Source organism: Ictalurus furcatus, chromosome 18 (genome assembly GCF_023375685.1).
Source record: "Ictalurus furcatus strain D&B chromosome 18, Billie_1.0, whole genome shotgun sequence".
NCBI classification, from domain to species: Eukaryota; Metazoa; Chordata; class Actinopteri; order Siluriformes; family Ictaluridae; genus Ictalurus; species Ictalurus furcatus.
In genome coordinates this window covers 15,777,063-15,801,594 of record NC_071272.1, presented here as the reverse complement: position 1 = coordinate 15,801,594, position 24,532 = coordinate 15,777,063, and the positions used below count along the sequence as shown (strand labels likewise).

Sequence of the window (24,532 nt, the reverse complement as noted above, 5' to 3'; positions counted from 1 at the left end):
TTAAAAACAAGAACAACACGTACAAAACTATTAATACATTTATTCTGTAAATCAACTGTCATAATAGAAATAAGGTACATTGTGGGAATGCAAATCGAGGTGAATGGAGTCTATACATCTATAATCTTCGAAAAACACAAACCATTTAAAAATAATTATACTTACAGTAACTCCCAAACTCACAGTACATCCTCCATGTTTATATATAAAACACTGAACTTTTAATGAGTATGGGTTTAAACCAACCATTTTTCATCAGAATCCAATGGTTTTAACGATTTACACTCATTCTTTATCCAGGATATAGTATGTATATCTATATGTGAATTGTTGTATCTTGCTAAACCATTTGCCAGTTCTCTCTACAGTGGCTAAGCATTAATACAAGTGTCTTCTTGTTGTCATAAATAGACAACTACAGAGAAATACAGCATTATTACTGAGGTAATAGTCCACTTGGTCCATTCGCCATAGACACCATGTAATCATCATATTTTTTTACAAGATCACCATCAGAGACCACAGGACCTGTGCGAATTGCAATCTAAAACCATTAACCATATCACAAGTTAAATCATTAGGAGCCTTTGCAAAACTGTAATGATTTCTATGATATTTTTCTTTGCCAGAGAAAATTAATAACAAAACATAGATTTAAGACAGAAATTAACATAAGTGCACATAATGCAGGAATTTACCCTTCTGTTACTTTTCACATAATCTACACATTGCATATTACATTTTTACATTTTTAAGACATATGTAATCAGCACCAATTATAACAGTCCCTGAAAACATAACTCATTTGAAATAATACACAGATGTATAAAACATTTATCATATTCAATAAGAACATAAAAACATAAAGCATTCATACATACAGATGAAACAGCTTAAGCTACCAGATAAAAACTATTTGGGGAGCAGGTGGGATTGGTCTAAAATGGGTTTGTGGAAGTGGCTGAGATTGGTCAGAATTCCTTCAGTCCCACACACCTCAAACGTGCATTTTATACCCCACTCTCATCTCGGATCCAGCTGCGGTACATTGTGACTCGTGTGTAAATGCCAGGCTTCATCTTTCTACCACAGCCTTCACCCCAGCTCACGACCCCGACCAGAAACACGCGGCCGGTTTCTGGGTCTTCAAAGGACATGGGCCCCCCCGAGTCGCCCTTAGGGTGGAGAGATGAATGCTTTTAAAATAAGAGCAGATTTAATACACATAGAAAAATCAGTAAGAAAGAAAGCAGTTGCTTTTCTCTACCTGACAGGTATCCACTCCTCCAGTCAGTATTCCTGCACAGATCATCTGTGGCGTGATCTTATCTTCTATCAGCTGACTGCACACTGTTTCGTTGATGATACGCACCTTTGCTTCTTGCAGCACTGATGCTAAATCTGAGCAAAGAACAAACTCAAAGTCTAAATTTAATTGAAGCACAATCCCTCTAAACATAAACTTAATTTTACATTTAAAGTATAAACGCAACAGCCGTTCTTCTGTGCATTACAATAAGCTAACAACAAAAGTTGCAAACAAGTGCATATAGTGAGCAAATACAGCCCTGGAGAAGAAAGTTGTAGTAAGTAGAGTTGAGTGCAAAATTGTGCATAAGCTTAGAACAGAATTAAGAAGACAAATACATTTAATTGATAAGATATTTAGTGTGTTAAACCTAGTGTTGGGTTTATAATGTTCAAATAGTGTCCAGATCTTAATAGTATATAAAAAAACAAAAACAAATTGATATCAGTTCAAAAGTTTGCATTTTCCTTTTTGAACCTGTATGCCCACCGTTTGCCTTTATATCTGCCTCCAACCTTATTAGTATCCTCTAAGAAGCTTTTGGAGCGTCTCTATTCCTTCATTACCTCGCACATTTTTCCTGACAAACCTGTTTTACACTCCCTTAATCAAATTAGCGAGATCTGCAAATCTCGTAAACCAATATGTTATTCACAATAGAACATAGAAAAGATATAAGATGTTTAAACTGAGTAAATGTACCATTATAAGAAAAAACCCCTAACCCTAAGGTCATTTTGAATTTGATGGCTGCAACACGTCGCAAAAAAATTGGGATGGGGCAACAAAAGGCTGGAAAAGTAAGTGTTACTAAAAATGGGGGCAACGAAAGGCTAGAAAAGTAAGTGTTACTAAAAAGAAACAGCTGGAGGAACATTTTGCAACTAATTAGGTTTATTGGCAACATGTCAGTAACATGATTGGATATAAAAAAGAGTATCTTAGACAGGCAGAGTCTCTCAGAAATAAAGATGGGATTGAATCTGGATGGAAGCATATGTTGCTCTAAAATGTGTATATACACCTTTCAGCATTGATGATGCCTTTCCAGATGTGCAAGCTGCCCATTCCATAAGCACTAATGCACCCCCATACCATCAGAGATGCAGGCTTTCAAACTAAGCGCTGATAAAAAGACAGATGGTCCCTCTCCTGTTTAGTTTAGAGGACGATGCATCCATGGTTTCCAAAAAGAATTTCAAATTTCGATTCGTCTGACCACAGAACAATTTTCCACTTTGCCTCAGTCCATTTTAAATGAGCTTTGGCCCAGAGAAGATGGCGGCTTTTCTGGATCATGTTCACATATGGCTTCTTCTTTGCATGATAGAGATTTAACCAGCATTTGTGGATGGCACGGTGAACTGTGTTCACAGACCATGAGTTCTGGAGGTGTTTCTGAGCCCATGCAGTGATTTCCATGACAGAATCATTTTCACCCTTGTCCCTTGTGCACATTTCTCCAGTTTCTTGTAATCTTTTGATGATATTATATACTGTAGATGATAGATATTCATAGTCCTTACAATTTTACATTGAGGAACATTATTCTGAAATTGTTCCACAAATTGTACATGCAGTTTTTGTCAGATTGGTGAACCTCTGCCCATCTTTACTTCTGAGAAACTCTGCCTCTCTATAACACTCCTTTTATACCCATTCATGTTACTGACCTGTTGCCAACTAACCTCCAGCTGTTACTTTTTAGTAACACTTAATTTTCCAGCCTTTTGTTGTCCATGTCCCAAGTTTTTTGATACGTGTTGCGGCCATCAAATTCAAAATTACCTTATTGTTTTCTTATAATGGTACATTTACTCAGTTTAAACATTTTATATGTTTTCTATGTTCTATTGTGAATAACGTATGGGTTTACTAGATTTGCAAATCATTGCATTCTATTTTTATTTACATTTTACACAGCGTCCCAACTTTTTTGGGGAATTGGGGTTGTATTTCGGTGTTTACTTTACCATATATATCCTTATGTGGCAGGATTAAAATGAACAGTATTATCAGGATTAACCTTGTTGCAGGACAACCGCTCTTTCCTGAACAGGGTTGGGGTGGGTTCGGAGTTTTGCATATTTCCTCTAGGTTTTTTCCCGGTTTCTTCTGACCTCCAATAAACATGCAGGTAGGTGGATTGGCGACTCTAAATTGCCCTTAAGTGTAAATGTGTGTCCATGGTCTCTTGTGTAGTGTTGTCCCATCCAGGGTGTATTCTCGCCTCACACCTAGTATCCCCGGGATTCACCACAACCCTGACCAGGATAAAGTGGTTACTGAAGATAAATTAATGAATGAAATTTGGTTCTTCACCTTTTTGCTCATGTGCTTGTTCATACAGTTTATTGGTTAATGCGATAATCATTGTTAAGGGTTTAATGTAGGGATTCCTAAACTAGAGTTTGCGACCCCTTACAATCTCCTCTTTTGATTTATTCATTTATTGTATAAATTGTTATTAGAAACCTCACTCTAACTACAAAACTGGTTTTTGTGTGCTAATATTTTAAATGAAAAGCTGTACCAATTGTACTATTTTAGACCTTTATTGAGTACTAACACTAGCTGGTTCTCCTATTACAATTAGTGTTTTAAGTGCATTTTAATAACCTCTCATGTAGCCTTCAAATGTACCAAAAGTTCTGTTTTACATACATGTCTTCTGTATTTTATACTTTACTAATACTTATAATATTTTATAATATTTTTTATAATAAAGTAATACATTTGAATGTAAGGTCAATTTGAGACACAGCTCATGGCAACAATCATGACGACAACAGAAAGTTTTAAGAGAGATAGAGATGATCAGTATGTTTAACATCTCTGTGCATGACACTGTGAAATATTTTACAGCCTGACTTGGAAACCTGATGGACAGCAATGCTTTGGCTATGACGTGCTATCTAGTGATTGGCACATTTAATCCCTCAGATGTAGGCAAGTGTGTGCATGACAACACTTGTGCAGCCACTGCTTCTGCACATGCACGCAAAGCCATGCATCACATATAGACCAGGCTCCTTTACTTCAGGATGGGCCTTATCACACCACCCTGGCCTGGGTTATTTTCCTATAAGAACATGCTCTGTCATGTTTTATTTCTTATGTATCATGATGCAGAGATGCACCTTTTCAAACACACCCTTTTGAAAAGGTGTGGTTAAGTAATGCAAGTTCACTCTTCCCACTAGACTCGCAGGTCAGTTTGAGGAATATTCCTTTGGTTTTTAATTGCTTACAAATATGTTACTGACATAATAAACTGTTCAAACATACCTTAGTCCTAATTTATAAATCTGGAATTAAATGTAGGGTGGTTAAGGCTTGGGGTCGCAGAAAATGCATTATGTCCATTTGAGGTAATTTGCCCCAAATATTCCCTGGATTATTATTCGCCTAGAATGTGCTCGCTCCATTGCGTGCAAACATTCCTTCACATTATTATTTTCCATAGACAATAAAACATTCTTTCCCTTAATGTATTCATACTTACGTCCCTCCTCTCTGATTCTACCCCAACCTGTGACCCACACAGACTGGCCTGCAGGTAACATGTGTGTGGCTGCAGGTAGGCAAATAGGCCAAATGTATTGGCTGAGGGTCACAGGGCTGTCCAGCTCCATCAGAGCAATGTCATGATCGTAGCTAAGGGGGCTATACTCAGGATGACAGATGATCTGCTTCACTTCCTTATGCACTGTGTTGGCTGTGTTGACCTGACTCTGAGTGTGCAGCCCCAGGTAGACATCCCACTGGTCTGGCTCGGAATATCTGCTCAGATGTGCAGACATACAATAATCTTTGTTATATGTTTAGTATTTTTTTTACTCAAGACTGTGAACAATGTTAACATACACAGATACACTGATATAAAATAAAGTTGCAACCCACCGAACAGTCTAACCCTTTTAAGTTCCCATCCCACCCATCCATGGCAACCATGTAATCTACTCTTTTTCCACTTCCCCATATAAGTTATTGACGATACATAAAATAAGATAATATCAGAACTGCTAATAAGATGACAATCGGAGGGGTAAAAATAAAAATAATCCAACAATTAATTACATGTAAAACACTTAAATCACTTACAACAGCCCCTTAATTTTAGAGATTACCCTTGACCATGCTGAGAGAGTTTTTTGAGTGGCTCCATGCATTCTTGCCTCGGATAATTCCATGTTCACAATATCTAAGAAAGAGTACATCCAATGTGGCCAGGCTAGAGAGTGTTGAGGTTGCCAATGTAACGCAAACGCTAGCATTTCTATAGTAAGAGATCATATAGAGGGACTTGTATGGTAGATGCTCCATATAAACACATTTTAAAAATATGTGTCATTTATTCATATTTCTGATATTTGAGGAAATGTTTATTTGCAAATGTTTATTTAGCATTTTTGTAAGGAGTCTCCAGTGGCAGCACTTTAGTCAGGGGTAAAGCTGTAACTGTTTCCTTGCATGAGAAAGTCTTCGAGACAGAGGACTATCAAGCTGCATTTTTTTTGTCTTATTAACTTCAAGAGAGATAAAAAAGAGAGTTGCTGGTGACAGAACAACTGTTCATAGTGTCTATAAGTCATAACACTTAAAAAAAAAAAAAAAAAGTACATTTTGCATACATCCTTAACTAGAGCAATTTACATTTATCTCATTTACAAGTGAGCAGTTGAGAGGTGCTGGGATTTTAACCTTCTATCAAAAGTTGTCAATGTCTTAACCATTGAGCTGCCACAGCTTGTGCTACAGGCATTCCACAACATTAAACACAACTATAACTGGATCAAAACAATTATGCCATGTCACCATTAACAAATAGAAATTGTTAGCATTGGTGAATTGCTGTGTATAAGAGGAATAATACACTTAAAGGCCATTATTTGAAAATAATATAATAACTTTGATGTGGCAATGGTAACTCAAGCTGATTCATACCACCCTGTTGTTGATTATTTTCCTATAACAGCACTCCCTAATTAACTTAATAACTTAATAAATTAACTTAATTAAATTAATAACTCCTGAACTCCCTAGCACTCCTAACACTCCCTTACTTATTTAATTCTATTATTTAGAATCATTTCTGCTTTTTTGTATATTTCAGAGCCCCTCTAAAAACAGCACACTAATCTCTAATGCTGCTTAACAATAAATCAATGAAACAAAATAAAAAATGAATCAGTACTTAAAGCAGGATGGAGTATACATACCTGTTAGTTTCTTGTATACAGTGTGCAGCAGTGACTAGCCAGAGGTTGCTGATTAGGGAGGCTCCACACACATGAGCCCTGCCCTGCAGGTGAAGGCTAACCTGCCAGGGCCAATTGCCTTCACTGGCGGCTTCACCACCCACAATCTTCGAGGACTGGTATGGTCTCGTACCACATTCTGAAGAGAAATCAGCACAAACAAATAACTATTCAGGGCACATAGTGAGGTACTACTTGAACATGAACATGAACACAGCAGTATCCATAGATGGGCAGGATTTCTGATATTTGTTTTTGTGTTCTGTTGAGTTCTGGGATCTGACTGATTAATTTTCTGCTGCTGATTTTAAGAACAGCAGTTCTGTCATTAATGCTTTCTGTGAGGTTAGAGGTCGGCCGACAATGGATTTTACCGATACCGATAACTAAGTCGGGCAGTACCTGCCGATTACCAATTAATCAACCTATAGTTTTTAAAATTGATACTGAATGAAAACATAACACTCAAATTTAAATCTTGCTGAACTGTATTACAAAAATAAACAGTGTTGACTGTACGATGAAAATGTATTTTACTTTAAAAAAGAAAAAAATATATATATAAATATTAATACAAGTTAAGTATTAATAAATATGGAAGTAAATTAAAGATATATATCCAAACTGAACCAAAAAGTAACACTCCAAATAACAAATAAAATTAGAGACATCCAAAATGAAAAAAAACCAAACACTTCAAATAACACAACAAATTTGGTCAGTGACAGTATTTATTTCACCTCTAGAGGCATACTATATAAGGACAGACAGTGGACACTTCTCAGCCGCTGCCACAACAGATGCAACCGGGAAAAACAATCGGTGTGGATTTTTGCAGATAACTGGATAGTTCCAGCAACTGGTTATCGGTGCCGATTGATCGGTTATGCCTCTAGTTACGATCATTTAACATTTATAGAATTAGGTTCCAATGTCAGTGTTTTGTAACATTCAGCAAAGTGGTGGACAGATGACTTTGTGCTTTCCAGTTTCTCTGTAACATGAGAAGCTGTTTTTTTGCCTTAATATCTTCAATAGTGAGAAAAAGAAAGACTGGTGAGGGAATGGCAGTTTAAAGCTACTATAATACAATTTATAACAGGAACTAACTTGTTCTGTGGACATTTCACACCAGTAAATGTTACTATAAATGGATAAAAAAATGTGATGTGTCATTTTTTCCTACAGCTATGCAATACATACAGCTGCGGTCAGAAGTTTACATGCTGTACACGCATCATGGACATGAACGTCATGGCAATATTGGGCTTTCAATAATTTCTTTCTTTGAGCAGAATGATTGTACAACATACATGTTTAATAGAAAAAAAAAGTTTTAATTCATTTGGGGTTTTCTGTAATCAACACAGGACCAAAACTATACATACAGGGTCAAAAATATTCATACAAACACCATCCATCCATCCATCTTCTATACCACTTATCCTTTTCAGGGTCGCGGGGAACCTGGAGCCTCTCCCAGGGAGCATGGGGCACAAGGCGGGGTACACCCTGGACAGGGTGCCAATCCATCGCAGGGCACAATCACATACACATTCACACACTACGGACACTTTGGACATGCCAATCAGCCTACCATGCATGTCTTTGGACTGGGGGAGGAAACCAGAGTACCCGGAGGAAACCCCGGCAGCGCAGAGAGAACACGCAAACTCCGCACACACAGAGCAGCGGTAGGAATCGAACCCACAACCCTGGCGGTGTGAGGCGAACGTGCTAACCACTAAGCCAAAATGTCCTTTAATTTGCCAAGACCAAGGCCTCTTAATTTCCTGTTAGTGATCATGAGTGACTACAGCTGGCAGCTTCTCTGTGCCAACATAAAAAGGGTTTGTTTGATAGCACGTATTGGATTGACCAACACACAGTACTATGGGAAAGTCCAAGGAGCATAGTGCAGATATGAAAAAGAGAATGATGGATTTATACAAGTCGTGAATGTCCCTTGGAGCCATTTCTAAAAAATTAGATCCAAGATCATCAGTTCAAACAATTGTACATAAATACAAGTTATTGGGAAGTGTAGCCACTTTGCCAAGGTCTGGAAAAAGACCCAAACTGTCACCCTCAGCTGAGAGGAAACTGGTTTGGATGGTCAGGAACCACCAAGGCACAGGCCTGTCATGAACTGGAAGCTACTGGAACATCAGTGTCACTGTCTACAGTCAAGCAAGTTTTACTTCACCATGGACTGAAAGGCTGTCGTCCAAGAAACCATTTCTCCAAAATCGACACCTTCAAGCCCGTGTAAAGTTTGCGGCTGACCAAATGAACAAAGAAAAAGCCTTCTGGAGGAAAGTTTTATGGTCAGATGAGACAAAGATTGAGTTGTTTGGCCACAATGTCTTTCTGTTTCATCATGTGCAGCAGTTAAAGACCTTGGAGTGATTATTGACTCCAGCCTATCATTTGATGCTCATGTAGAAAATATTACTAGGATAGCCTTCTTTCATCTCAGAAATATTTCTAAAATAAGAAACATATTGTCACTACATGATGCGGAAATACTAGTTCATGCATTCGTCACCTCTAGATTAGATTACTGTAATGCCTTACTGTCTGGATGTTCCAGTAGGAATATAAATAAGCTCCAGTTAGTCCAGAATGCAGCTGCTAGAGTCCTAACTAGAACTAGAAGGTACGACCATATCACACCGATATTATCAATACTGCATTGGCTCCCAGTAAAATCTCGCATTAACTATAAAATACTTTTATTAACCTATAAAGCACTAAATGGTCTCGCGCCACAATATCTAAGCGACCTTTTGGTTTTATATAATCCGCCACGCCTACTTAGATCAAAAGATGCAGGCTATTTGACGGTACCTCGAATAGTGAAGGCTACAGCAGGGGGAAGAGCTTTCTCTTATAGAGCCCCACAGTTATGGAACAGTCTTCCTATTAGTGTTCGGGACTCAGACACAGTCTCAGTGTTTAAGTCTAGGCTTAAAACGTATTTGTTTACTCAAGCCTACCCTGACTAGATTCTGTTCTACTACTTCGCAGTCATAATAATCTTTTTTCTCCCTCTCTCCTTTCGCCGAGCCCCACATGAATTTATGGAGATACTAGAGATCCAGATCCTTTCTGCCGCTGGATGGAGCTCAAATCTTCTCTAATTCCAGACTGCTGGGACTACGGCTGCTCCTAAGGCCATACAGACTTCATATAAATCCATAATGAACTTTTTCACACTATCTGTTGTTACCCAGATGAGGATGGGTTCCCTTCTGAGTCGGGTTCCTCTCAAGGTTTCTTCCTCTTAAAACATCTTAGGGAGTTTTTCCTTGCCACCGTCGCCACTCAGTGGCTTGCTCAGTTGGGATAAATTCGCACCTTTAATATCTGTATACCATGTTGATATTTCTGTAAAGCTGCTTTGAGACAATGTCTATTGTAAAAAGCGCTATACAAATAAAATTGAATTGAATTGAATTGAACAATGACCAGAGGTATGTTTGGAGGAGTAAAAAACACTGTACCGACTATTAAGCATGGTGGTGGTAGCATTATGTTCTGGGGCTGTTTTGCTGTCAGTGGTGCATTTTACAAAGTGGATGGAATAATGAAGAAGGAGGACTACTTTAGAATTATTCAGCATAAACTCAAATTATCAGCCAGACAGTAGAAACTTGGACACAATTGGGTGTTCCAGCAGGACAATGGCCCCAAACACACATCAAAGCTGATTGTGGAATGGATAAAGAAGGCTAACATTAAGCTTTTGGAATGGTCTTCTCAAAGTCCTGATCTCAACCCTATCGAAAATTTGTGGACTGTGCTTAAAAGTCAAGCCAGGGCCAGGAAACCAACAAATGTCATTGAACTTTACCAATTCTGCCAAGAAGAGTGGTCAAATATCCAACCAGAATTCTGCCAGAAGCTGGTTGATGGCTACCAAAAGCATCTGCTCGAGGTGAAACTTGCTAAGGGACATTCAACTAAATATTAGGTGTGCTGTATGTTGACCCTGTATGTATAATTTTGACCATGTGTTGACTACAGACGAACCCAAATAAATTAAAACGTGTGAACCAAATTCTTGTTTTTTATTAAAGATGTATGTTGTACAATCATTCTGCCCAAGAAAAGAACAGTTCAAAGAAATTATTGAAAGCCCAATATTGTCATGACATTCACGTCCATGAGTATGTAAACTTCCGATCACAACTGTATATACCAAAGGAAGGGCAAGGAGACACGTGACTGCTTTCTATCCAGCATGTTGTTAAACCAGCAAAATAATGAATGTAATTTGTTATGGATTTTACATGTCTCTACCTAGCAAGCTGGATGCTAGCCAGCTTTCTCGGTTGAAAAAGAGAATGGTATGCAAAGTATGCATAGTTCTTGGCAACACACTGGTGGAAAATACACCATCTGTTTAACATTCATTATAAAGAAGTACTTTATACTTTATACTTCTTTAGAATACATAGTGCTATCATCAATGTTATCACAGACAATACATCTATTGGGATGTTTTTCGGAAGTGGAAGGATATAGAGAAAGCCCAGGCAGACCAAGCAAGAACATGCACAGACATTATCCCGAGGTTAAGATCAAACCGTAGACCCTGGAGCTGTTTATTTAAAGTGTTTGGTGGGTTATTTAGTGCATTTACATTTTGGGCTTTTTATACATGTATGACAATACATTAAGCCTATCCTTGGCCACAAATGCAGGTGGTACTGGAGTAGTTGTGAATTTAAGTGGCTTAATAAAGTCATTAATCTAAGCTTACCGCAGTTTTCTTCATCTGAACCATCCTCACAATCTTTGTGCCCGTCGCATTGTGGGTTCTGCTTGCTGATGCACATGTTGTTCTTACACTTGAAGGTAAATTCGGAGCAGGTGAGGACAATAGCTAGACACACAAGACAACAGGTAAAACCAGCTCCTTAATCTCTACCTGCAGAGACTAATAGCTTGAAACATGTAAGTTACAGACAGAATATATAATTACAGTCTTAGAAATAAAGGTCAAATATTTGACTATTTTACTATATACTACTATCTTTTGCTAAAGAACCTTTTAGTTCTAGAGCTGATCAAATACATCTATGTTTTATTATTACATTTCTGAATAAGCCACTCTGATAGAACATCAAACATGTCTAAAGTGTCACACTATACTTTCCCAAGTCCCACTGTACAACAGGCAGCAGGACAACTCATTCGTCTTTTCCACCAATCTGTACAGTAGTTCATAAAAGAAAAAGACCACAATCGACAAATGGGCTTTTCTAGCTCACCTAATATCAGTAGTTTCATGGGAAACATATTAGATTTCTTTCATTAGAGAAATTCTACTGTTTTTCAATTTGACCCCTTTCTACAAGAACTCAGTCCCTCCAAGATTTTGCAATTTTGTGATCGCAGAAATCAACGCAAAATCAAGCAAACGCCATAATATTCAAAGGAATTTGCAATTTTTCAAAATTATCAGTGATTTTATGCAGATTTAGGCCAAGATGCATCATGTGACATCATCACAACACGCATTTAGCCAAAGCCCTCTTCGATTCATGTGCATCGAACACGAGTACAGCTAAAAAGGCCTCAGTTACCGACAAACATCATCGCAAAAGACCGGCAAAACAATTTTGTGCAACTGCAATTTCGCCGATTCAAGTCGTTTTCTACAAAAAAGCACAAAAAGCAAAATCAAGCATTTTTAGCTGCAACAATCACAAAATCCTGTATGGACTGAGAACCCTAGGACACTAATTTTACTAAGAAAATGATGGAAATCCTGTTTAGTGAAACATGTTAATTCATTCATTCGGGTTCCTTCCACATATCCTATTGTGGGTTGTGTTGGCAACAGGCTGAGAAGGTCAGTCTAGACTTCTCTATTCCAGCCCACAGATTCCAGCTAGTCCTGGTAAATAGTTCTTCCTAAGCCAACTGTGAAATATAATCTCCAAAGGGTCCTGGGACTGCCCTGGGGTCTCCATTCAGTAGGGTGTGCCCGATACATAATGGCGGCTGACCAGGGAGCATTCTTTTAAGGTGCTTGAATCACCTCAACTGGCTCCTCTAAATTCATAGGAAGAGCAGCTCTATTCCAAATCTCTCCCCGAGCTCCTCACCTTATCACAGAGAGTAAAGCCAGTAGCCCTGTGGAGAAACCTAATTTCTATTGCCTATCCACTGTCCACAAGGTGCCAAGAGAACATCATCTGTAAATAACATTAACCTCAAGCCTCCCAAACTGGACACTTCTCTAAATACTTTCCTGGATTCTCCAGTCAAAAAAAGCTAAGAGTCAAAAATGTGTATGGTTGTGTTGGGTGGGCTCACATTTAGTGCAATTGGACTCATCTGTACCATCCTCACAGTCGTCATGGCCATCACACTTCTTCTCCTCAGAGACACAGCGGCCATTTCGACAGGGTACTTCCCCAGCTTTACAGTATCCTGCAGATAGAGCACATACTACTATAAATACGATATTACTATAAATTCTCACCAAACTGTAAGGATTTGCGTACAATTAATGTTTCATTTCCATTCTTACCACAGTTTTCCTCATCTGTATTGTCACCACAATCATTCACCCCGTCACAGTGCCAGTAATTGGGCTTGCAGAAGCCGTTCTTACATGTGATGTGAGACTTATTACAGACTGTGCAGATAAAAGGAGATCTCAGTTGACAAACATCTTTCCACATAATTACTAAACAGGTTTTTGTATCATATATTGGTAATGCTGTACATTACATTTCCCTTAACTAACATTATTTACTGCATTAAGTAATATGCCATTTTAAAGCAAGTCACTTTCTTTTAGCTCATGGTTTGTCTCTGTACGGAGGTGTAGCCCATTTCTTTGAAGGCAGAATTATATTTTAGAAGTGGTTCAAATTTTAATATAGTTACAGTTGGTTCCACGTGTTATTACTGATGGATATTACACATGAATCAACACAATGTCTTTTAAGGCAAGTGTGTGATTTAAGCCAGTGTTAAACTGGTAGCTATAAAGTATAGTTAAAAGATCAGCCTCATAGCTTCTATGCTAAACTAAACTTCAGAAAACTTCAGATACCAAAAATGTCTAGGCTAATCATGAACATTTAATTTTTTGGCTCAACTGATCCTTTAAAATGAAAAGTGAAGGATCTAAACGTACCGCAGTTCTTCTCGTCGCTCATGTCTCCGCAGTCATCATAACCATCACATTTCAGCCTCTGAGAAATGCAGGCATCATTTTCACAGTGGAATTTTTCAGGGCAACCTACACAAAAACAAGCATATTTACAGCATTATGACTATTGCATTAGCATGTTCATATGTTTATTTTCATGCATATTATTAAATTCAGTCAAAAAATACACATTTAGAATAAGCAGTGAACTTACGATCAAAGGGTTCGAAGGCTTCAAACTGCGCAGTGAAGCCCTTATCTACATAGGACATGTCAGAGAAGAATTTGATCTCTGTCTTATTGGTCTTGATGATGAGGGGTATGTTTTCAGAGTTTTGTCCACACATCCTTTAACATAAGAAATTAAATATATTACCTAGCAGAATTACGTGGAAATGTTTGAGCCATTATGTTAATAGGAAAAATACTTTGTGAATGTGAAGACATCACTATTTTAATGTCTTTATAAAAACTTCAGCATTAATACACAATAAGTAACATTAACAAAGTAACCAACACTGGTGTTAATTGATATTAAATTAAATTAAATTAAATCAGTCAAATGAAATCCAGCTAAGTAACAACATTTGTGGTTGTTAACTGGCAAAATTCAGAACTGAGACTGAAAAGCATATTCCAATATTTACAATATTTTTCAGGAAGTTTTAGGGCATTTAGTAACAGGAAAATGTTTGTTTTGTTAAATTATCTGAATTTATTTTACTTGACAGCATACTGCTGTTGAATTCTCCAGTCTGACTTTTCAAAAGTTGTGGATACATTTTCTATAACAGCAGCTCTGACAGTAGAGCCGGGTGCAAAGCAAATTACATTTTATATCAATGCATTCATTCTAACACATTATTGTTTCTATAGTAGCAACTTATAACTGTAACTGTGTAACTGTGAGAAGATGCTTTGTAACAGTCAGACATAAAGCAGTAACTTTAAGTTTAAGCTGTAACTGTAAAGTATTCAGGACAGGAGACTTTGCATTTTGCGATTACTCTGTAACATGACAAGCTGCATTATAGTGCCCTTCACTAATATTGGCACCCTTGGTAAATATGAGCAAAGAAGGCTGTGAAAAATTGTCTTTCTTGTTTAACCTTTTGATCTTTTGTTAAAAAAAAAAATCACAAAAATACTCTGCTCTCATGGATATCAAACAACTGCAAACAAAACACAGGCTGTGTTTGCAAAGGTTCACAGCCTTCTTTGCTTATATTTACCATGGGTGCTAATTAGTGGAGGGCACTGTATTCTGCCAGAATGTAAGCCATAACAGTTAAAATGTGTTTCAGAGACGTTCCACAACATTAACTGTAACTAGAAATGGATAAAATGTAGTATCTGTTGTTCTTGAATAAATTTAAACTGTTAGCGCTGGCAACCTGCTGTGGAATAGGAAGAATAAAACACTTCAGGGCATGCTGTTATTGGAAAATAATCATCAAAATAACTTTATGGTGGTAATATGCCACATCACACAACCCATCATGTCCCTTCATTTTTATTTTGTTAACATTTCTTATGTGTATTAATTCTGAAGTTCCTGGTTTGCTCATGTTAACTAATGCAGTTAATAAGGTTTACTCACTCGCTCACTCACTCACTCACATAATCACTTACTTAACCTATATAAAAATAACTTTGCTTTCTGTAAAGGTCTAACCTGTTGCCATTAATCTCCAGGTAATCTTTAGAACAGTTGTCTGGGCTCTGTCCTGGATCAGTCAGTGAAAACTTGTTGAAATTTATTATGATGTGTTTTCCATCTGGAACCTGAGAGAGGGCATAGAGATGGATTAACAAAAAAAAATGGAAAAAAAACAACAAAAATGTTTATTATATGACCCCGCACAATGTGCATGCCCAGTTAAAGAATTGGTTTTGTTACTTTAATGTTCCAAACACACTGGATCTGAGGGGGATAACTGGAGGGAAAGCCTGGAGACATAAATGTGCCTTTCATCCCAGTTAGTTTCCCACCACACCCTGAAAGAAGAGATTAGAGAGTTTCTTCATTGTAAGAACTTTGCAATATAACCCAAAGGCGCTACAGAGTTCTTCCTCTAACATCACTTTGTAACTGTACCTTGGATTTCCGCAGGTACCTGAGAGTATTTTGCTCTGAAGCCTGGGAAATTCTTCTCTCCATTTGTGACCAGAGTAACTAACATGATATTTCCAGAAGACAGGAAGACCAACCGTTCATTGTGGGTGTAATGTCCACATTTCCTGCATGCATATGTAAGGAGTGGTGACCGTGATGTTTCACAGAATTATAACAATTATTATAATTACTAAATTCGACACAGTGCAGTCATAAGAAAACATTTAAACAGCCATACAGTTGTGCCCAAATGTTTGCATACCCCTTGCAGAATCTGTTAAATCTAAATACTGTTAACAAAATAAGATGGATCATAAATATCCCATGTTGTTTTTTATTTAGTGCTGCCCTGAATAAGCTATTTCACAAAACAGATGTTTACATATAGTCCACAAGACAAGATTATACCTGAATTTATAAAAATTACCCGTTCAAAAGTTTACATACCCTTGAATCTTAATACTGTGCGTCATTGCTTGGATGACCCATGACTGTTTTTGTTTTATGAGATAGTTGTTCATGAGTCCCTTGTTTGTCCTGAGCAGTTAAACTGCCTCCTGTTCTTCAAAAAAATCCTCCAGGTCCTGCAAATTCTTTGCTTTTCCAGCATATTCTGCATATTTGACCCCTTTTCAACAGCGGCTATATGAGATCCATCTTTTCACACTGAGGACAAATGAGGGACTCCTACATGACTATTACATAAGGTACAAACATTCACTGATGCTCAAGAACGTAACATGATACATTAAGAGCCAGGGGGATGTAAACGTTTGAACAGGATGATCAGTGTAAATTGTTATTATTTTGTTTAAAGATTTTTTTTTTCATTTAGTATTGCCCTTCAGACACTAAATAAGATAGTTACATGTCTCCCAGAAGATAAATACTAACAATTTACATCGATCACCCTGTTCAAAGGTTACATCCTCCTGGCTCTTAATGTATCGTGTATTTTTATGATCCCTCTTATTTTGTTAACAGTATTAAGATTTAGCAGATTCTGCAAGGGGTATGCAAACTTTTGCGCACAACTGTATTTAAAGCCAAATTACATTTAATTGATTTTCCGAGTAGAGAAATCCTTTGCTAGGAACATAAAAATTATGTTGCGGATGGTATAAGTCACACAAGTCAAAAAACATGTAATAATCTGATACCTTATAATAATAAAAACTGCTATGCACTGACTTTGACTAGTTTCTTTATTTAAAGCTTCTATTGATATTTTTCTTGCCCAGAAATTAGTATTTGTAGTTCGATTGGAGAAAAGGGAAGACTTGTCAAACATTTCTTTCAAATTCACTTAGCAGGAAGCAGCAGGATCTAAAAATGACAAACTGCACCATTATCGAACTGGGAAAACAAAAAATTGCGTGTGTGCAAAAGTTTTCATTCAGTACCTTTAATTCAGTACTATTACACTGAACACTGAAGGAGCACTTACTCTGCCATGACCTGATTCTCACTGGGCACCAGAGAATCATACACTCTAATGAAGTCATTGTGGCAGTCATTCTCCAAGTCTATCGCTGTAAACTCCAGCCGAATTCTGTGGTTGGAGTCAGCACGGAGCTGCCACTCAGTGAAGGTGTTGGCAGCGTACGAAGAATTAGGAAAGCCTGGAGACTGGATGATGCCCGTCTCACCCGCACGACAGCGATGGAACTCCTTATTGTGACCTGACATTAGCAACAAGATTAGTAGATATCTGAAATTGTATGAGAAAGTATAATAAAATGGAATAAAAAGCAGAGGTACAGTATATTACCTTTCAGAGTTGAAGCAACCAAGCGAGGATCAATTGCTGTGACAATGGATTTAACCAATTAATAAAAAATTAAATAAATAAAACAGCCAAAATTTCTTAGGTCAATGTATTGTTATACACAGCAAGCAATTACAAATTTAATCATTTTAAGGAAAAACCCACCTGAAGTCTGGAAAACACTCCAAAATAAATTGGAACCATGTGTAAGGAGTGATGACTCATATCCCAGTGTAAACTTATAATATTTTTTATACTTGGAAATAATGTTGTTTTAGTATGCATAGATTAGGTTATAACGGTAGAGGTAGGTGGGGCATCTTTCATTAAAATGTGAATGAAATCTGAATGCATGAAAATGCATTTTCTCTCTCATTTTTGTTAACCAAAACTTAAAATGTTATAACTTCTGGTTGAAAGTACTGGAACACCAAGGCCAATTCTTTCATTTTTGCTAAACACTGAAAACATTTAGGTTTGAGATCAAAAGATGAATTTGAAATGATATTCCGATCTATCAGATTTCATTTCTTGGCCTGTTTTATTTACTATATAAATAGTGTTATTTACTTTAAGACTATCTTTCCAATACTTTTGCTCTCCTAATAAGTGGGTGGTCTGCCACCAAAGGTGCCATGTTCTAAGTTGTTTAACACATCTAGTTGTAAATATCAGGAAATGAAAACTGAAATTCTGATCTATCATCTCATATTCATCTTTTGATCTCAAAGCCAAATGTCTTCAGCGTATAGCAATAACAAAATAACTGACCTTGCCATTCCAATACTTTCAGAGCGGAATGTATATGCAAAATTTGACCATATAAAGGGTTTTCCCAGGAAACCAAACATAAGAAATTTAATGATAGTAAATGAAGTATTGTTGATACCATTTTAGTTACCTGCAGATATCACATTGTGGATAAGCAGATCCTTGGTGGGCATGAGGTGTTTGGTCAGCCACCGTGTTTTTGCTGGCCTCGTGGTATGCATGAAGGACCCAATGGCTTCCTCCACAGCAGATACCTGAGCCTCTGGCACACTGAACTCAGACATGAAGTAGGCTACAACACTGTCATCACTAGACTCACTGAAACATAGAGTAACTTTTTGTTATTATTCTGAGGTTCAATGTTTTGTAAGTAAGAAAATCTAAAAACCATTTATATTGAGAGTAAAGATAAAATGAATTTGTGCTAGGGAGTGTGCCAAAACTCCACCCAATATCATCAAGGCATATAAATGTAAAGCCATTTTTTCCCAAATACGTTTTTTGCTCCAGTCTACCAGACCTTTCACAAAATTCAAGTTTCTTTAATCCTTAAAAGCAGGTTATTTCAGTTGGTACTTTTATATGGGTTTTCCATATTTTCCTTTCTTTCCAATCAGTGAAACACATGGAATACATGGAATAACTGGATCTACAGGATCGGTTTACAAAAGGGGAAAATATGATCCAGGTGGGGCCAAAACTAATTTTTGGACCAGAAAGAAATATACAAGCCTGAACTGAAATTTGAAATTATATGATTATCACAAGTCTTGGAACACATTTAAACATTACAAACTACCTTTTAATGGTAAGCTGTATGTATAATTTTAAGTCAGGCAAGTTTACTTGTGATATGGTAAGACAAGATGTTGGTTCATTTCAGAACTTGCTAATGAACTCAAAGTTCAGGAATAAGTACTATGATGCAAGAAATATAATTTTCATACCTGAAGGCTTGAACACTGGAGCTGACGTAATATCTGGACAGTATTTCCATACTACTGTAAACATTTTTTATCTGAAAGACATAAATATAGCTTGGAAGTTAGAAGCATAGGATGGTGATGCAGTGGGTAGTGTTACTGCCTCACAACTCAAAGAGTCTGAGCTCGGGTTACTGCCTATGTTGAGTTTCACACTCTCTATAACCATGCAAGTGTCTTCTGGGTTCTCCAGTTTCCTCACACCTCCAAAAAACATGCCAGTAGATGAATTGGTATATCCCTAGGTGCGAACGTGTGTGTGTGTGATGTGGTCCCATTCAGAGTACAGTATATTACTGCCTCACACCGTGTTCTTGGGATAAGCTCTGAATTCACCATGACCCCAGCACTATGATAATGGTATCATATCTAAACTAATCCCTAATATTTTAGGAGTCTGGTAGGTGCTTAAATATTAAAATGAAAAGACCAAGGTAAAATGTCATACATGACTCACTTGTTTGGAGAGTTGAGAGGCCATCTCTTTAAACTGAGCACTGCTGCTATCCTCATAAGAGTCTATGAATCTCCGATTGGCGACCGTCAGAGAACCACTAAAGAACTTTTTTATTCTTACATCGGTTCTCGCTGTATGAGACAGAGATAAAAACTTTAGAAAAATACAATATAATCAGTGCTTCTGTATGGATCTGCAAATTGTCTAGAGCGAATACTCACAATGAAAGTTCCTCACTCGAAGTCCTACTAGCAGTGCAGTGACTGCTGCCAATACGATCAGTGTGATTACTAAGATGGTTCTCAAGTATATTTTCTTCTTCTTCACCTTCTTAGCATCAGACGCTGGAAGAAATTGCCGTGATGGTTCCAAGAGGTCATCCTACAAAGGTGTAAAAGTGCCAAAAATATTTTTACATTTAAAAAAGGGTAGTTATGCAATTTATGTTCATGCAAGAAATTTTATAAATTAAAAAAAAATAAAAATGCAATTTAGTATGTAAGACTGCAAAACACCTATGCACTTAGTATGGAAATCAATGCATGGCAACATATTTAAAATCAATTGAAATATAAATAAAAGACTGACTGACTGCTTAAATAAAACCCCACCCATCTGAGAAAAACACATTTTACAGAAATAAAAAAAAGTTTCATAAATTATGAAATGAGTCAGGATGTCCTACTAATTTATATAGGGCAGTGGTAGCTCAATGTAGGGCATGTAGGGCAGCTCAGTGGTTAAGACAGTGGGCTACTGACCGTAAGGTCATGAGTTCAAACCCCAGCACCACCAAGCTGCCACTGTTGGACCCTTGAGCAATGCCCTTAACCTTCAACTGCTCAGATATATTACAAAAATGTAAGTTACATTAGGATGTCTGACATGTAAATGGGCCATAGCCAAATAGCGCACATGACATAATAGAAAAACTATTTTGAAACCACACCCTTCTTCATTATTGTCATGCCAATGAAATTTCTTTTTTTCTTTTCTATGGGAAACATGTTATGATGTTGTACATTGCATATTTTAAACTCTAAAAAAAAGTCCAAATAAAGACCTAATAAATCAGCATAGATTTATTTTATAAACATAATCCATGTCACACCCCTCTTCATCTCCCTCCACTGGCTTCCTGTAGCCGCCCGTATCAAATTCAAGGCCTTGATGCTCACGTACAAGACCTTGTCTGGAATAGCACCCCCCTACCTCAACACTCTCCTTAAGGCTTACGTTCCCTCACGCAACCTGCTAACTGTTAACGACCGACGCTTAGTAGTGCATACTCAGTGTGGCTCAATGTCCCTTTCCAGAACCTTCAAACTAACTGTCCCTCAGTGGTGGAATGAACTTCCAACCTCAATCCGGACCGCAGAATCTGTCACTATCTTCAAAAAACAGCTAAAGACCCACTTCTTCCGTAAACACCTAACTGATCCCTAAAATGCCAACCCCCACATTATCTTAAAAACAAAACAGAAAAACAGAAAAAAACCCTTACTCTTACACCTCTACTCTGCACATTTTGCTTTTCTAAAACTCAATTATAAATCTTGCATGGTAGCACTACTTTTGTTCTCCGCTTGATACATCACTTTGCTTGTATTTCATCATTTGCAAGTCGCTTTGGATAAAAGCATCTTCTAAGTGAATAAAAGTAAATGTAAATGTATTCAAATATTAGACTCATTAGTGAATACTTTTTTATTCAATATAATTTATTATCATTTATTATTGTTGTTTTTTCCTTCCTTAACTTTCCACTTCATTTTTTAAATTAAAATTGTAATTAGATTTCAGTACACATTATTCATAGTTTTGTTTTTTGTTACTGAGTTTTGGATTAAACCCATCAGTTCAAGAGACCATATCAAATAGACTAATAACTCAATAAGAAATATAATAACATTGATAAAATTGGCTTGTGATTTCTACCACTGTAACAAATTTAAAAATAACAGATCCATGGGGTTCTACATTCTAAATCTAAATTAGCTATATATATATATATATATATATATATATATATATATATATATATATATATATATATATATATATACACACACACACACACACACACACACACACATACACCTAGTCTATAATCTGTTTTTGATTGATAGACAGATAGATACATAGATATTTTGCTTTTGTGGTTTTTGTACTTTTTTAATTATTTTCATAACTTTTATGATTTTTTTTCAAATAACTTTTATAAAACTATATAACGGACAGGTATATTACGTGAATTATCAAAAATGTTTCTGAACACTAGGCTATAACTCCTTTGAACAAGAGAACTAGGTTGTAATAACATGTACTATTTTACATGTAAAACATGTTGTACTCCATTCGTCTTGCATTCTAAAATCATTCGCATATGGGTGCTGTCAATTGGGAGCAGAAGCAGAGATAGGTGTGAGTGCAGTGGGAAAGCAAGACCTCGCGCTTGCAGGACAGTACTGGTGACATTTGGAAAGTTGCTAAGGTTTGTCCAAAAAGTCGCTAGATTTGTCGCTAGGCGCTTTTAATTAATTGATTACTTAATTAATAAATTTATGGGGGGGGAGGTGCGCTAAAGGGGTCTGAAAAGTCACTAAATTGGCAACACTGGTCTGCACTGACAGCTAGATAAAAGGCAGGTTAAACCCCGCCTCTCCCCAGAAAATAGAAAATACAGAGGGAGAGAGAACGCGGGTGTTTTTCATTTATGCACATTATATTTGGAAAGCAATAAAAAACACCGAGAACCCAAATGATGCCCTGTCTGTTTTTTTTTTTCTTCTTCTTCTTGAAAACAATTTGCGTCCCCTTCAAATCTGTCCGCGCCCCTGGTTGAGAACCACTGTATGCCTTTGTAAATCCCTTTTAAACTTTAACAACCCAATTGTTACAATATATTGTCTAACTGTAAGCTGGCTATTTCGAAACAAAGTAGAAAGTTCTGTTCATTATCATGACAGTGTGTTAGCATTCTAGCATTAAATGAATTCGGTGCGATTGCGTGAAGCATACCGGGTGTTTCAGGCTGTCTTCAGCTCCATCCCCGACAGACTCCATTGTATTCTCTGGATCCAGAAGGCTTTACTGAGTGTTACAACTCGCAATACTTCAGAGAGGCCTCGCAACAACAATAAAATAAAGACAAGATTTTAACAAAAAATAATACAAAACCTACGGTGTAACACTAGCGTCGGGTACTACTTTGGTACACTATTTAGTAGGCTAAATTGCGGTTTGAGTGTAGCCCCGGTCTCTTGCTTTGACTTCTGTGAACAGGTGTCTAAAGTTAGCGAAGTCGAAGCACGATGAAAATTCAATATAATTTAAGACAGCTCCTCACAAAGCCGTCAGTTTGAACCAAATGAACGATCAAATGCAGTAAAACAACGACGTTTGTAATTAGCTCAGGTCTACAGCCAGCCGCCTTTCATGTAAAGTGAACGAGTCACTGCACCTATTTCCACAAACATCTTCACAAGCACAATAGCCATGAGCACTGTGTGCCAATCCCACTAGCACTCTTTCCTCAAGAACTTCTGACCAATTTTGGAGACACTCAACTCTTAGAATCCCGCAGAAAGTTTCACCAATCCCACCCACACTTGTTAACTGCGCACAATACCATTTCCCCAGATAAACAAATTAGGAATTTAAACCACAACGTCCCTGACCAAGATCCTACATTTATATATTTATGAAGATAATCCTGGTGCACACTTCTACTGCAGACTCACAACCTCAGTCATAACATACACAGACAGAGAAAGAGATAAGCAAAACTAGAGCTTAATGCCAAAATTTCCACCCATGGCAAATACAGAGCGGAATTTTTTAATCAGATTAAAGTAGATTTAATTTAGATTTAATTTGACTCTAGATTAGATATCATTTAATACCACTAGAGGGCAGTACTTAACATCTTTTGTCGACTGTATATCACACTGGTCTCCTTTCTAGTTAGGATGTAATGCTGGAAAAGTTGCATAAGAAAATAGCGAAGGTGTACAGGAACTTTGTGAGATGGACAGAGGATAATCAGGGCCTACTGCAGATGCTAATAAGCATTGAGGAGCAACTATGAGAGCTGCTTGAATGCACTGAGACAAGTACCAAGGGACAAACTGCTGATAGTGAAATGTGTCCAGTTAGAATTTGTAGGAAAACAAACCCACAGTAGTGTACACTGAATTGGCAGGTTTATCCTGTCATATTGATGCACATCATATGCAATTTATCAGCCCGCCATTACTTTATAGTTTATGGAAAATTCTCATCACAGCAGTGACTCTGATGTAGTGTGTGTGGTTCTGAAGAAAATGTATCAAGCACAGGAGTATTGATTAATTTTTACACATCATGGCCTCAGTATTATTAAGTATAACCTGGTATTTTGATCAACTGCATAAAGTTAACCCTTAGGAGCTATTTTATTTATTTATTTTATTTTATTTAAGTTTTTGGATTCTTGGTTACCAGTTTGATTCTGCATAAATTGCAGATCCTGAAAATTATCTTAAAAAATAAACTCAAGCATCTTCAGTTTACCAGACACTATTGGAACTTCAAATGGGATCCGGCTCTATGGTCAGATGAAACCAAAATAGAGCTTTTTGGCTCAGAAAAAGAGTTGTTAATGCTCATCAGGCTGGAAAAGATTACAAAACTATCTTTAAAGAGTTTG

At 37.1% G+C, this 24,532-nt stretch overlaps 1 protein-coding gene across 1 annotated transcript; it reads right to left on the bottom strand.

Moving 5' to 3' along the window:
* Positions 1-54: 54 nt before the first annotated feature.
* On the bottom strand, positions 55-23,575 carry st14b (ST14 transmembrane serine protease matriptase b). The gene is made up of 19 exons (XM_053648982.1): positions 22,864-23,575; positions 20,064-20,223; positions 19,843-19,973; positions 19,350-19,420; positions 18,533-18,720; positions 17,635-17,670; positions 17,311-17,545; positions 15,846-15,988; positions 15,648-15,745; positions 15,423-15,532; positions 13,962-14,095; positions 13,733-13,837; positions 13,118-13,225; positions 12,901-13,017; positions 11,339-11,461; positions 6,532-6,709; positions 4,815-5,092; positions 1,268-1,401; positions 55-1,175 (listed from the first exon to the last, which is right to left on the bottom strand). The coding sequence occupies exons 1-19, from the start codon at positions 22,906-22,908 to the stop codon at positions 1,011-1,013; spliced, it is 2,559 nt and encodes an 852-aa protein (XP_053504957.1). The 5' UTR covers positions 22,909-23,575; the 3' UTR covers positions 55-1,010.
* Positions 23,576-24,532: the final 957 nt, after the last annotated feature.

Excerpts from the sequence above, each read along its gene's own strand:
- st14b (XM_053648982.1), bottom strand. The coding sequence starts at position 22,908 with ATGGAGTCTGTCGGGGATGGAGCTGAAGACAGCCTGAAACACCCG. Across the intron at positions 15,746-15,845 it reads GGTACCTGCGGAAATCCAAG|GGTGTGGTGGGAAACTAACT; the intron begins GTACAGTTACAA and ends CTCTTCTTTCAG. Across the intron at positions 1,402-4,814 it reads TAGAATCAGAGAGGAGGGAC|ATTTAGCATCAGTGCTGCAA; the intron begins GTAAGTATGAAT and ends TTCTTTGCTCAG.